The sequence below is a fragment of the Callorhinchus milii genome, unplaced genomic scaffold, assembly GCF_018977255.1.
Source record: "Callorhinchus milii isolate IMCB2004 unplaced genomic scaffold, IMCB_Cmil_1.0 Scaffold3, whole genome shotgun sequence".
NCBI lineage: Eukaryota > Metazoa > Chordata > Chondrichthyes > Chimaeriformes > Callorhinchidae > Callorhinchus > Callorhinchus milii.
In genome coordinates, this window is record NW_024704744.1 from 8,701,569 (window position 1) to 8,714,428 (window position 12,860).

The window sequence follows — 12,860 nt, forward strand, 5'->3', positions numbered from 1 at the left end:
CGGTTGGAGACGCCTGATTTAACATAACAAGCTTCAAACAACTGTCGTGCAACTGTGAACTCATGATGCTGTTCCCTATGTCCATTTTGCTTTACTAAGTTGGGTACGGCAATGTCTCACAAAGCATTTCTCCTGCAGTCGACAGCAACTGCTTTACAGATTTAATGAATCAACACAATTAAGCGTGCTAAGGAATGAATCATTATCCTGTGCAGAATAACTTATGTTAACCTTTTTTTAAAAAAAAGGCCAGTTCCAATAACTCGTTTGGCATCTTAATGGTGTCAAGCAATTTAATTTTTGCAACATGTAATTATGTTCACTCTTGTTCAGGCTTATGTTAAGCACTTTCTTTTTAAGTAAAGGCAAATGCACCACTATGTGCTTTTAAAAACTGCAATCCCTTGCAAAGTTTCAGTAGATATAATGATCTGCCTCAAGTAGTGCGTTTGAACACATACCCTGGTGGAGCAACTTCAAAACACTAATCTACAGGGCAGCTTATAAAAATTAGTTCCATGTGGTCAAAATGAGGACACACACTGTGCTGTCCTGCAATTCACTTCCCTGCTGAGAGGTGAAAATCTTTCCCATTCACTTCGACCATAAAAGCCATGACTGAATTGCACACAAAAGCCACATTAATGTGCTTTCCTTTCCGTTTCCTAGTTTACTGGAACAGAAAGTATCAGAAATCGAAGACAAGCATGAAGTTGAACTCCAGTCACTTAAACAGGAAAAAGAGCAGCTCCAGAAGTTGGTGACGCGGCAGAACTCTATCATAGAGGAGCTTGAGAAACAGCTGGCTACAGCAACATTGAATAGCACTGTGCTACAGAAACAACAGTTGGATCTGATAGAGACTGTTCACAATCTGATCAACCTCGTATCTCCTACCCACTGTGAGTGCTTTTCTTTCATTCGAGCTGTAAGTTAACTACCGGCAACCAAGAGTGCTTTTGTAAGGTCCAGAGTGATTTGTGAGTGATATTGACCTGTGCAAAACTGATGATCACATTTTAAAAATAAACGTCAGTGTTCTCAGGAATTTATTGATAGTTTTTACAGTAGGCAAATGAGAGAAAGAGTCAGGTCGAGGGGGGTGGGGGAATGTAAAATGTGTAAGCATTCCAAGCTCGGTTCCCGAGTTAATGTCTGGGTTTATGGACTGGAGAGAAATTGTAGTTAAAGTGTGCCCTACAATCTGGCTATTAACCAGAGGTTTGTGTCTGCCCACCCCCCCACCCCACACCCACCACAACTAATTCTCACCCAATTTTGTGATTTTTAGAAAGAAATTCACCGATTTAATAATAATCCTTGCACTTGATACTTCACTGAACTAGTACAGGTAGCTTGACAATCATTGCAAATCTTGCAATAGAAACTTGCAGCTCACCCAAACCAAGTTATTTCCTACATTCTCGAGCCTGTGTTAATAAATAAGTCAGAGGATTGGCCAGGTATCATTGGCATTACTTAAAAATTCCTTCAGCTTTCTCTCCTCCTATTCTGAAGTTACTGAGTCATACCTGGGGGATGGTTCTGCTTGTGCCTGCCTGCATGCCACCTAATGACCCTTCAGCCCCTACGTCCTTGCCCTATAGAACTTCCTTCCAAAAGGAAAGAAGTTTTAAAGGGCAAGCTCTCTCCTTCCCTTCAAACCTTTTTAAAACATTATCTTTATGACTGTCCTTTCGGTCTATATATTTAATTCCCCTTTCCTGCTCCCGGCTGAATTTGTTTTGGTTAACCAGTGTGTCTGGACATGTGGAAACCCATCACTATATTTTAAGGATATCAAAACCAGTTCCATATATGCAATGTCACCGCCTTGGGACGTTCTCCCGACATGAAAGGCACTATACAAATGTAATTTTGTTGCTGTTGTCACCTGCACAAGGAAATTTCTCCATGCCTGGAATGAAACACGCACTCTCTCCTTGGAGAGATTCATCCTGCTGCTTACCAAATTCCAGAGAGTATTAGGCACAGGTTGGCAAGAGCCAAGGCTTTGGGACCTCAGAGTGTGTGATGGGTTCTGCTGCAGTTTCAACCAGCTAAATCCATGTAGCTTTGCTTTGAGAGTATCCTCTGGCAAGCTTCACGTTGCTTGTCCAGCTAGGACCGTCCTGCCCTTTAGGGCTTTAGTTTGCTGAGTTAAAAGGAGCTGAAAGGGAAAAATTCCTGCTCCCAGTCTATCTCTTCAAATTCTGCTGATGAGGCAGGCTGGATGGTCTGTCATCAGCAGTGCCAGAGTATTGTGCACCCGTCTGGATCAGGAACTGGACTACTGAGACTACCACAGAGGGCTGACTCCATTCTGACATTTTGCTGCCAAACATATCTCCTTGGAGCCAGCTGAACTCTTCCAGAATATTGCTCAATTGGCAGGAATCGGAAGAGCATTGATGTTGCACTTGTTTGCCAGGTACTGGCCTAAAAAAAATATTTTGAAAGTAAGATAAAGCTGTTTAAATAGCTACGAATTAAAATTTTGGATCAACCCAGTCATTGGTGATCAATAAAGAATGGAATCGATTTAGGAATTACGACTCTCTCCTCTCCCCTCCCAGCAGTTTTCTTCAGGAGAACAGAGTATAATTGCATGTTGTACTTAGAATTCTCAACAACAGCAGCTTGCGTTTACGCCCTTCAAGCAGAACGGCATCCAGGAGCCCGAGCTATTCTCCAACCTAGAAATGAAGTTACATGGCCACAACATATAAACTTTACGTTGTTGCCCTTTTTAACAGACATTTCTATCTGTTTTGCATTACAGCAAAGAGTTTAGTTTTAGCGAAAGAAGAACAAATCCGGTTCAAAGATTGTGCTGAAGCATTCAAATCAGGTCTCACAACAAATGGCATCTACACGCTCTTTATACCCAACACCACCCAACCAATAAAGGTAAGGTAACAGATGTGTATTATAAAATGAAGAACAATAGTTCTTACATTTGGTGTTGTGCCTTTCATCTCGGGAGGACATCTCAAAGCACTTCGCAGGATATACTGTATAGCGTAGTGACTGTGTGTTTTGTTGGCAAACGCAGCAGCCAATTTATGCACAGCTGTGTCACAGAAACAACAATGAAGTATGTAGTTCTCGGAGTCCAGGTACAAAGTAAACACCACACTGTATGAAAACGTGTTAACGCATGGTGCACAATAGTTCAAGAGTTCAGAATATTGTGAAGTGAATAAAATGAATAAAATGAAACACTCACATATATATTCTGATTTACTACATTTCAAACTATGAAAAGTTTTGTGAAATTCTTAAACCTGCAATAGTCACAAGCATTAGTTAACTAGTAATAACACACTGCTATGTAAAGGTGAATTTGTTGCAATGACATGCATTAGTTGTCAGAGGGATAAGCATAGCAGTTATAATATGGACTCTGGAAGATGGCCCACGATCTTTAACAACAAAATTATATTTGTAAAGTGCTTTTCACGTTGGGAAAACGTCCCAAGACGCTGGACTGTCAGAGTTTCGGACCCGAGCTGGTGGTCGGGATCGGGGAGGGTAGGGTCGGGGAAGCAGGGTGATCGAAAACATGGTCGAAGAGGAGGGTCTTGAGATGGGTCTTGAAGGTGGCAAGGGAGGGGGCAAGGCGGAGGGACTGCAGGATGGAGTTCCAGAGGGTGGGGGCACAGTGGCAGAAGGCCTGCCTGCCAATAGTGGAGCGAGCAAGGCGGGGGACGTGAAGCAGGCCAGAGTCCGCTGAGTGGAGGGAGCGAGCAGGATTTTAGGGGGTTAGGAGGTCACAGATGTAGAAAGGAGCAAGACCATGGCAGGCTTTGAAGGTGAGGACCAGAATCTTGAACTGTATCCTATGTGTGATGGAAGCCAGTGGAGTTGGGCGAGGATGGGGGTGATAGTGCCACAGAGCCTGGTGAGGGAGAGGACACAGGCTGCAGTTCTGGATGATCTGCAGCCTACGGAGGGAGGAGTTGGGAAGGCCGACAAGCAAGGAGTTTGCATAGTCAAGCCTCGATGTAATGAAAGCGTGTACGAGGGTTTCGGCGGCCTGTAGCGTGAGACAGTGGCGGAGCCAGGCGATGTTGTGGAGGTGGGGGAAGGCACAGCGGGTCATGGCACAGATGTGGGGTACAAAGGATAGTTAAGGGTCAAACAAAATGCCAAGGTTTCGGACTGGCTTAGTAAGGTGGAGTGAGCAACCACGGATGGTGATGCTGTCAGTGCCTGAGGTGTGGAGGCGCTGACGGAAGCCAATCAGGAGAGCCTCGGTCTTGTTGAAGTTCAACTGAAGAAAATTGGCTCTCATCCAGGACTTGATGTCTGACACACATTCTTGACCAATTTATCTACAGAATCTAAGTTAGATTCTGTACATAATTTGGTCAATATGTCTTCATGGTAATATTCTGTCACCACTATCTGACTCTGAGCATAAATAACTCATCTTTGATAAGATCACGAATTGCCCACAAATTCCATTTTACAGTAAATTCTATGAAGCTCTTTGAGATGGCTCAACGACTTAAGGTGTGATAAGGCTCTATAACAAATGCAAGGTTGATGATGATGGTTATTATTATTATTATTACTACTCCCTCCCATACCGTTCGATTCCCCCATCCCTCATGTGAACGTCTGGCGTCCTCTTTTCTCTATATATCAACAAACATTAGATCAGAGTTAGAACAGCAGAGTGCACGGGCAGAAGAATAAGGCTGGAGGGAATTGCAAAGATGGGGAGGTGCAGGCAGCAAGCCAGATCACTCAACATAGAATCAGGAAGGTAAAGAAAAGATTTTTGTGCAGTTGGACTGCTCCAGTCAGTTTTCTCTTCCCCGTCCAACCACCCAAGGGACGTTGAGATTCACTGCCAAACAATAACTGGCAGTCGTCATGTATTCTGTTGCTCACTAACTGGCCGTCCAGCACTGTCCAACTATAGCTCTGTGGTTGCACCATCCAATGTAGTTCAAACAATTCAAATTCATAGTGAACAATTTTCCAATAAGGTAACTGATGTGCCGGTTGGGAGTATTATCTTTTGCTTATTTAGAGGTTCTTTAGTTCTGTGCTTTTTTTTCAATTTTGCAGCACATAGTGTTCTATGAAAACAATCCTTCAATACTGAACAACAGCATCGCAGCAATGCTTAAATGATCTGTCAAAATAAACTAGTACTTTGTAGAGTGAATCCATTGTAAAAAACAAAATTGTAAAAAGTTAGCTAATCAAATCATCATGTAAATTCCAATATGAGAATGTTTGCCTGCATGAGAAGGTGCCAGAACACAAAACATAAATGCTTTTTTCTTCCAAGGACAACATTGGCACTGTCCTGTTTCAAACACAGAAACAATTGCCAGAACATCTGCAATGCCTTTGACAACTAAAATAAACAGCAAGGTGTTCTCCTGAATGTCTACCACACAAACACACTGAGGTTTAATAGTACATAATAGTACAGATATTCCTCTGGGACACAGATATACTGAATAGTCTTGACTAAAATAAAATGAAGTGATTGAGACTGTATATTTCACTAGAACAACTTGGATAAAGTAATTTAGAAGAACTCTCTCTAAAGTCTGTCTGGAAGGGAGAACTGTTAAGAATATTGAACCTATTTAAGCTTGCTATGTTGGCAGGCCATGTTTAGAAGATAAAATGGAACTAATGTTTACTCACGCTGGTCACTCTGAATGCTGTGTTGTTGGAGCCGTGTCCTTGGGATGAGATGTTAAACCAAGGTTCCATTTGGGCCTCTTTAGGGAGATGTTAAAGATTCTGTAGCACTTTTCAAAAGGAGAAATGAGTTTAACCCAGTGTCCTGGCCAATAATCCCCCCCAAATCAAATCGGTCGTTCACTTCATACACTGCGTGAGGTTGCGCTATATAAATTCAAGTTGGTGTTGTTATTGTGGGACAATGCACTGCACAAATTGGCTGCCAAGTTTGCCTACAAAGTACACTACACTAAATCCTGTGAAGCACTTTGAGACTTTCTCCTGACATGCCTTATATCAGTTGTGAAAAGCAAGAATTATTATGTTTACAATTACAGGCATTTTGCAATATGGAATCTAGTGGAGGAGGGTGGACTGTGCTACAACGTCGGGAAGATGGAAATATGGATTTTCACCGCACTTGGAAAGAATACAGAATGGTGAGTGTATTTAACAATAATCTTATAGGATTGAATGGCTCATTGCACTTGGATTGAAATCAAACGCACTATTGTTCCAAAGGGAAAAATAGTACGTCAGATATTAAAATTGAAATATTGCTCTGTACAGTGTATCCCAAACTATTGTTCTGTGCACTTTTTCAATCCCATTTAAAATTTTATATATCTCTATAAGTTCCGCTCTTTCAAAACTGAAGAGCCTTCGCTTGTCTAATAATTGCTGATAGCTCATTCCTCTAACACTGGATTCTCCTTGTTGCTCTCATCTGCACTGTATCTAGGGTCTTGGTAGCATCCTTACGTAACGGTGCCAAACTGCATGCAATACTCTAGCCAACCCAGAGAATGATAAAGCTTGAGTTATGATGCTTGGGGATCTTAACTCAACTGATTTGACACTGCAGCCAAGTATGCTGTTAAATGCTACAACAACAACAACAACAAGATTCCATTTATTGAGCGCCTTTCACGTCGGGAGGACGTCCCAAGGCGCTGTACAGTTGGGTCAGGACCCGAGCATTGGGGGGAAATGGTCAGGGTGAGGGGAGGGAAGGGAGGGAGCGAGGAGGGGGGAAATGGTCAGGGTGAGGGGAGGGAAGGGAGGGAGCGAGGAGGGGGTAGAGAGTCGAGAGGGGAGCTGAAGGCACGGTCAAAGAGAAAGGTCTTGAGACCGGCCTTGAAGGAGGAAAGGGAGGAGGCAAGGCGAAGGCACTGGGGGATAGAGTTCCAGAGCCTAGGGGCTGAGAGGCTGAAGGCCCGGCCACCGATGGTAGGGCGGTTGGGGCGGGGGATGTGGAGCAGACCGGAGCCAGAGGAACGGAGGGTACGGGCAGGTAGGTAGGGGGATAGTAGGTCGGAGAGGTAGGAGGGAGCAAGGCCGTGAATGGCCTTGTAGGTGAGGATGAGGATCTTGAATTCGATCCTCTGGGGGATGGGGAGCCAGTGGAGGCGAGCGAGGGTGGGAGTGATGTGGTCCCGAAGCCTGGTGCGGGACAGTACACGAGCTGCAGAGTTCTGAATGACCTGCAGCTTGTGGAGGGAGGTGGCGGGAAGGCCGGCGAGGAGAGAGTTCCCATAGTCCAGCCTTGAGGTGATAAAGGCGTGGACCAGAGTTTCAGCAGCGTGAGGGGTGAGGTAGTGCCGTAGTCTGGCGACATTCCGGAGGTGATGGAAGGCGGTGCCAGTTGTGGCGCGGATATGGGGGAGAAAGGACAGCTCAGGGTCGAACAGAACCCCGAGGTTCCTGACTGGCTTTGAGAGGTGGAGAGTGCAGCCTTGGATGCTGATGGTGTCAGCGCCTGAGGTGCGGAGGCGCTGACGTGAGCCAATCAGGAGGGCCTCAGTTTTGCGCACGTTGAGCTGAAGAAAGTTGTCTCTCGTCCAGGACTCGATGTCGGACAGGCAGCTGTCAGGACATCGGTGGTCGTGGAGTTGAGGGTAGAGGAGGAAAGGTAGAGTTGGGTGTCATCCGCATACATGTGGAAGTTAACCCCATGTCTGCGGATGATGTCACCAAGGGGGAGCATATAGAGGGTGAAGAGGAGGGGACCGAGGACAGAGCCTTGAGGGACACCGCACGAGACAGTGCGGGGGCCGGAGGAAAAACCATTTGAGGAGACAAAGTGAAGACGGTGGGAGAGGTACGACCTAAACCACTCAAGGACAGGGCCTTGAAGGTTTAGGTGGGAGGACAAGCGGTGGAGGAGGATAGCATGGTCGACCGTATCGAATGCTGCCGATAGGTCGAGGAGGACGAGGAGGCAGAGGGAGCCCTGGTCACAGATGGTCAGGATGTCATTGGTGACCTTGACCAGGGCAGTTTCTGTGCTATGGGCAGCACGGAAACCCGATTGAAGGGGTTCGAATAGTGAATGGTTGGAGAGGAAAGAGCGCAGTTGGGAGGCGACAACTTGTTCCAGGACCTTGGATAGGAAGGGGAGGTTGGAGATGGGCCGGTAGCTTGATAGCTGCGACGCATCAAGGGAGGGTTTTTTTAAGGTGGGAGTGATGGTGGCAGTTTTTAAGGGAATGGGAATAGAGCCAGAGGAGAGGGACAGGTTGATGATGTCTGTGATATGTGGGGCAAGGAGGTGGAGCTGGGAGATAAGGAGTGGAGTGGGGATGGGGTCAAGGGAGCAGGTGGTAGGTTTCAGGGAGAGGATGAGTTTGGTGACAGAGGATGGGGAAACGGGTACGAAGGTGTGTAGGGGAGGATGGGTAGGAGTCGGAGTGTGGGAGGGAAGGGGTGGGTGGTGGGTGGATGTTGGAGGGGAAGTGACCGCGGAGCGGATTCCCTTGATCTTGGATTCAAGGAAATCCAGCATCTCCTCGCAGTGAAGGTTGGAGGAGATGACCTGCGCGGGGTGGCGGGCGGGATGGAGGAGTTGGGATGTGGTAGAGAACAGTAGCCTGGGGTTGTCCTTCGCCTCCAGGATTATCCTGGAGTAGAAGGACGATTTGGCCGAGGCTAGAGTGGAGCGGTAGATTAATAGGATGCAAATGCCTTTTCACTATATTGTGTGAAGTGCTTTGAGATGTCCTCCCAGCCTTAAAGGCCCTAAACCAAATGTAAGGGTTATTACTATTAATAAAAAGAATATGGGATAGATAGTTGCAATGTTCTTTTAATTGATAGCTGGGGTCTGAATCCAGTTTAGATTGATGGAATGAAATATATTCAGAAACATTCTTAAGTTAAGTAAGTTGAGGCATTTTTAACTCGGTCTCAAGTGAAGATGGATTTAAAGCACAGAACAACTGCTAAACTGTCATCGTCACTTAGTGAAACTTTAAGTAGAATAGAAATATTCACACAAGGTTACTTTGTGAGGTTGGGAATAAGACACATTGTTGGAAGAGATTAGAGGAAGCTTTACTCTGCATCTGGGACTGTTTAAAAGTAAGCATTCTATTCCCCAGGATTAAACACATTTAGTTTTCATCAGAACAAGAAATACAAATTTTAAAAGGTCTCAAATCAGAAGGAAAATACTCATACATCATGATCGATCGAAACCAATTTAAACTGAAAATGTATGCTGAATGTGTATATACTGCATCTACAAATATTTCCATTATCTATCTTCTTTGAACTTTCAGCTACATGTCAGGAGATATGTATGTAGCTCATCCTCACATTCATTCTGACCTGCTATTTTAGGTCTCTCTCCCCTCTCAAGAGTGTAATGGATGAAGAAGGTCCTTTGGCCCATTTAGTTCCATCCTTCCTGAATACCTACCTAACCGGGCTTTAAGGGCCCAGAGTGCTGGCCTCAACCGCTCTCCTGGTAATTAATCCCAGCTGTTAATAACCTTCTGTGCAAAGAGGATTTTCTAGTGTTTGTCCTGAAGTTGCCCTTCATAACTCTTGTGATCTTGTCAGATATTTGCTGCAATCCGTGTGTGTCACAGTCCAACTCCAGTGATTTTAATTGGAGTCTTTGACAAGCATGGGAACGATGGAAACATTACCACTGTCTAATAGTTATTTTCTTGGCAACACTTTCCTCTTCCCGACTGTGACAATTTGCACACTTCATCATTTTGACCAGAATTGTTGAATCAAAGTATCGGCTCACACCTAGTGCAGTCTGGATTCAAACTACTCAATGCATTTCATGTTTTATCAACAAAACAACAATAGGAAATAAGAATGCATGCAGAATAGCAAATGGTTTAAGTATACCTCCTCTTTTAATAATAATATTATTATTATTACCTCCTTTTTTGGGGGGAGGAAGGCAAAATGAAATCCAGTTAAATCCTGTAGTGATCAAAGCAGACAGCTTAACCATATTTCAGATTCAATTCTAATAATGACTAGCAATGAATCAAACAGACTGCATGGGCAGGAAGTTTATCGCATTCTCTACAAATTCTCATTTGTTTACTCTAAGTATTTATTTTATAACTGCTCTACCATGTTTTACATATTGTTTTCTTGAAAACTGACCGGTTGCCAAACCCAGCCAAATAATATAAAACATCTTGGGTCTAAATTAAAAACAAAAGCAAATAAGCTTTATGAGTGTAGCTGTGTGTATCACCCATTTGTCATCTTACGCAGAAAAGCATCAGAGTTTACAGGACAGAAAAAGATCATTGTGGATCATCTGGACAATTTCTAAGAAGTTCAATGAATACCAAGCTGTTCATACAACTCATCACATATTTCACCAACATCATATTCACCTCCTTGAAATTGTAGGCATTGCAATAACCTTTGTGATAGTTTCCAAGTACTCCCTGTGTTATGTAAGGAACGTTTGATAACTACTAGCAGATGGCCCACTCTCTGAATTAAATGAAATTCAGCTACATACATTTCTAGAGTGACAGGATGGAAACAGGCCATTCGGCCCAACTATTGCGTGCCAGTAGTGTCATGATCTATCCAATCATTCCTTACTCCCTCCCATATTCTTCTATTCCCCTCTCCCTCATGTGATGGAATTGCATAGAATGATGCAGCATGGAAAGAGGCCATTCAGCCCAACTAATCCATGCCAGCAGCTTACAGCAAAATGAATGTGACTAAAATATGGCAAAGAAAAGTGGATTGAGCCTTTGGACATGATGCTTCTCAGTTTAAAACCGTCAACAATTCACCCTCAACCATTTCAGAAAGTAAAACTGTATTTAAAATGAATGAGATTAAAGCAGTAGGGATAGGAAACTAAATCAGACAATGTTGAACAGTAAAGCCCATTCATAAGATTTAATGACTACAAATGAGTAGCTACAAGAGAATTTGCAATGTCCCTTCAGAATGCTGTGAAACAAACAAATCCTGTGCTGTAAAACGTCTCTTGTTTCCAGGTTTAGGGAAACATTTGCTATTTGCAAAATTAACCTAAATTGGTTGATTTTGTATCCTGTAGTTCAAATTGCTCAAATAACTTTTAACAATCCCAGGCATGAGATTGTTGAAATCATGCATTTTTTTCTGTTAATCCGACGTATAATTTAGTCACTACCCTTTGCAATATAAACATGCTGTGTTAATTGCTGCAATATAAATCTAATGCTACATTTAACCTTGGTCACAGTATAATTTGCACATCTAATTACGTACATAACAACATTTACTTTCATTTCTAATCTTGCTTCAAGACCAAATCACTCCACTGATCAGTGAATGAGCTTTCAGCTATTCTGCCTCCACTATCTGGAGCTCCATGCCAGAATCTCTCTACCCTGCCCCTGCCCTCCTTGCCGTCTTAAGACCCACAATCGACTGTGCTTTCGGCCAACTTCCACCCAAACTCCCACCTTCTAACTCAGTTTCCAGGTCAACTCTGTGAAGCACGTTGAGACACCTCCTTGTGAAGTGAAAAGTGTTATATAAATGTAAACTGTTGTTGCTGTAATCTACAACAAAATTACATTTATAGAGCGCCTTTCATGTCAGGAGGACGTCCCAAAGCGCTGAACAGTCAGCTGTCGGGGCCCAAGTATGGGGGAGGGGTGGTGTCGGGGAAGGCAGAGAGGTGGGAGGGAGACCAAAGGCACGATCGAAGAGAATCTATTACATTAGTAAAGCGTTTGGATGTTTGTTTTTTTTATATGAAAGGTGTAAATTATTTATTATTCTTTCTGTGGACTTATTATCTATCCCCTACGTGAAATTTCACAATTTTCTCGATCCATCCATTTCTGGATTGAAGAGAATGGTTTTGCCGACAAAAAAAAGAATCACTACATCGACTACAAATATTGCAAAGCACTTTGAAAGTTGTGATGCTGTCACCATAAAGATTCAATTTCTTTCAGTTTTGCTCAGATCCAATAAAAATTAGCTACTTAATGTTAATGTATCACAACACTTAAAAAAAACACATTTTGTAAGGAAAAAAACATTTATTCACAGGGATTTGGTGATCCTGCTGGAGAACATTGGTTGGGAAATGAATTTGTCTACAAGTTAACCAGTCAAAAGAACTATGCCCTCCGCATCCAACTGAGAGACTGGGAGGGAAACGAGGCCTTTTCACTCTATGACCAATTCTATTTGGCCAGTGAAGCACGAAAATACAGGTAGGCATTTCAACAATAGTTTCTCAGTTTAATGGTAATTCAAATGCATGAGATTTTTCTTTAGGATTGATGTAGAGTTACATTGACTGTAAGTGTTGCATAATCACACAGAGGCTTACTGTCTGGTGGCCAGTCATTGTCTGGAATATAGTGTGTTGAAATTCTGATGATCACATCAAATGTTGGGTTTTTCACTCTAACGTTATAAGCTGAAAGAGCTCAAATAAAGAACAGATGGGCCTCCACACAGTGTGCACTTGGTGTCAGCCTGGCTCAGTTGGTAACATCTTTCCTCTGAATCAGGAGGCTAAGTGTTCAAGCTCCACGTCGGGACTTTGAACTCAGTCTAGGCTGACACTCAGATGCAGTGCTCTGGGTGCAGTGCATTGTTGGATGTGCAGTCCTTCAAATGAGACTTTAAACTGAGGTCCTGTCTGCCTGTTCAGGTGGATATTAACGTTTCCATGGCACTATTTGAAAAGAGAGGGAGTTTCTCCCAGTGTCCCTACAAATTGGCTGCCATATTCAATTACAAATGCACGGTTACTACTCTTCATACTGAAAACTTTGAGATGTCTAACAAGACTCCATATCAAATGCAAGGATTCTTCTTATTATTCTTATATGACCAAGATTGGAAAAAAAAGA

At 43.4% G+C, this 12,860-nt stretch overlaps 2 protein-coding genes across 2 annotated transcripts in view; one reads left to right on the forward strand and one right to left on the reverse strand.

Annotated features, from left to right (window-relative positions):
- The window catches only part of mcph1 (microcephalin 1), a 165,611-nt gene that overhangs the window by 91,994 nt on the left and 60,757 nt on the right, over positions 1 to 12,860 (reverse strand). The window lies entirely within an intron of this gene.
- Positions 1 to 12,860, forward strand: part of angpt2a (angiopoietin 2a) — a 60,828-nt gene that overhangs the window by 33,867 nt on the left and 14,101 nt on the right. The window contains exons 4-7 of the mRNA XM_007894036.2: positions 670 to 902; positions 2,783 to 2,910; positions 6,054 to 6,155; positions 12,046 to 12,212. Coding sequence (XP_007892227.1) covers positions 670 to 902; positions 2,783 to 2,910; positions 6,054 to 6,155; positions 12,046 to 12,212 — 630 coding nt within the window. The remainder of the gene's footprint in view (positions 1 to 669; positions 903 to 2,782; positions 2,911 to 6,053; positions 6,156 to 12,045; positions 12,213 to 12,860) is intronic.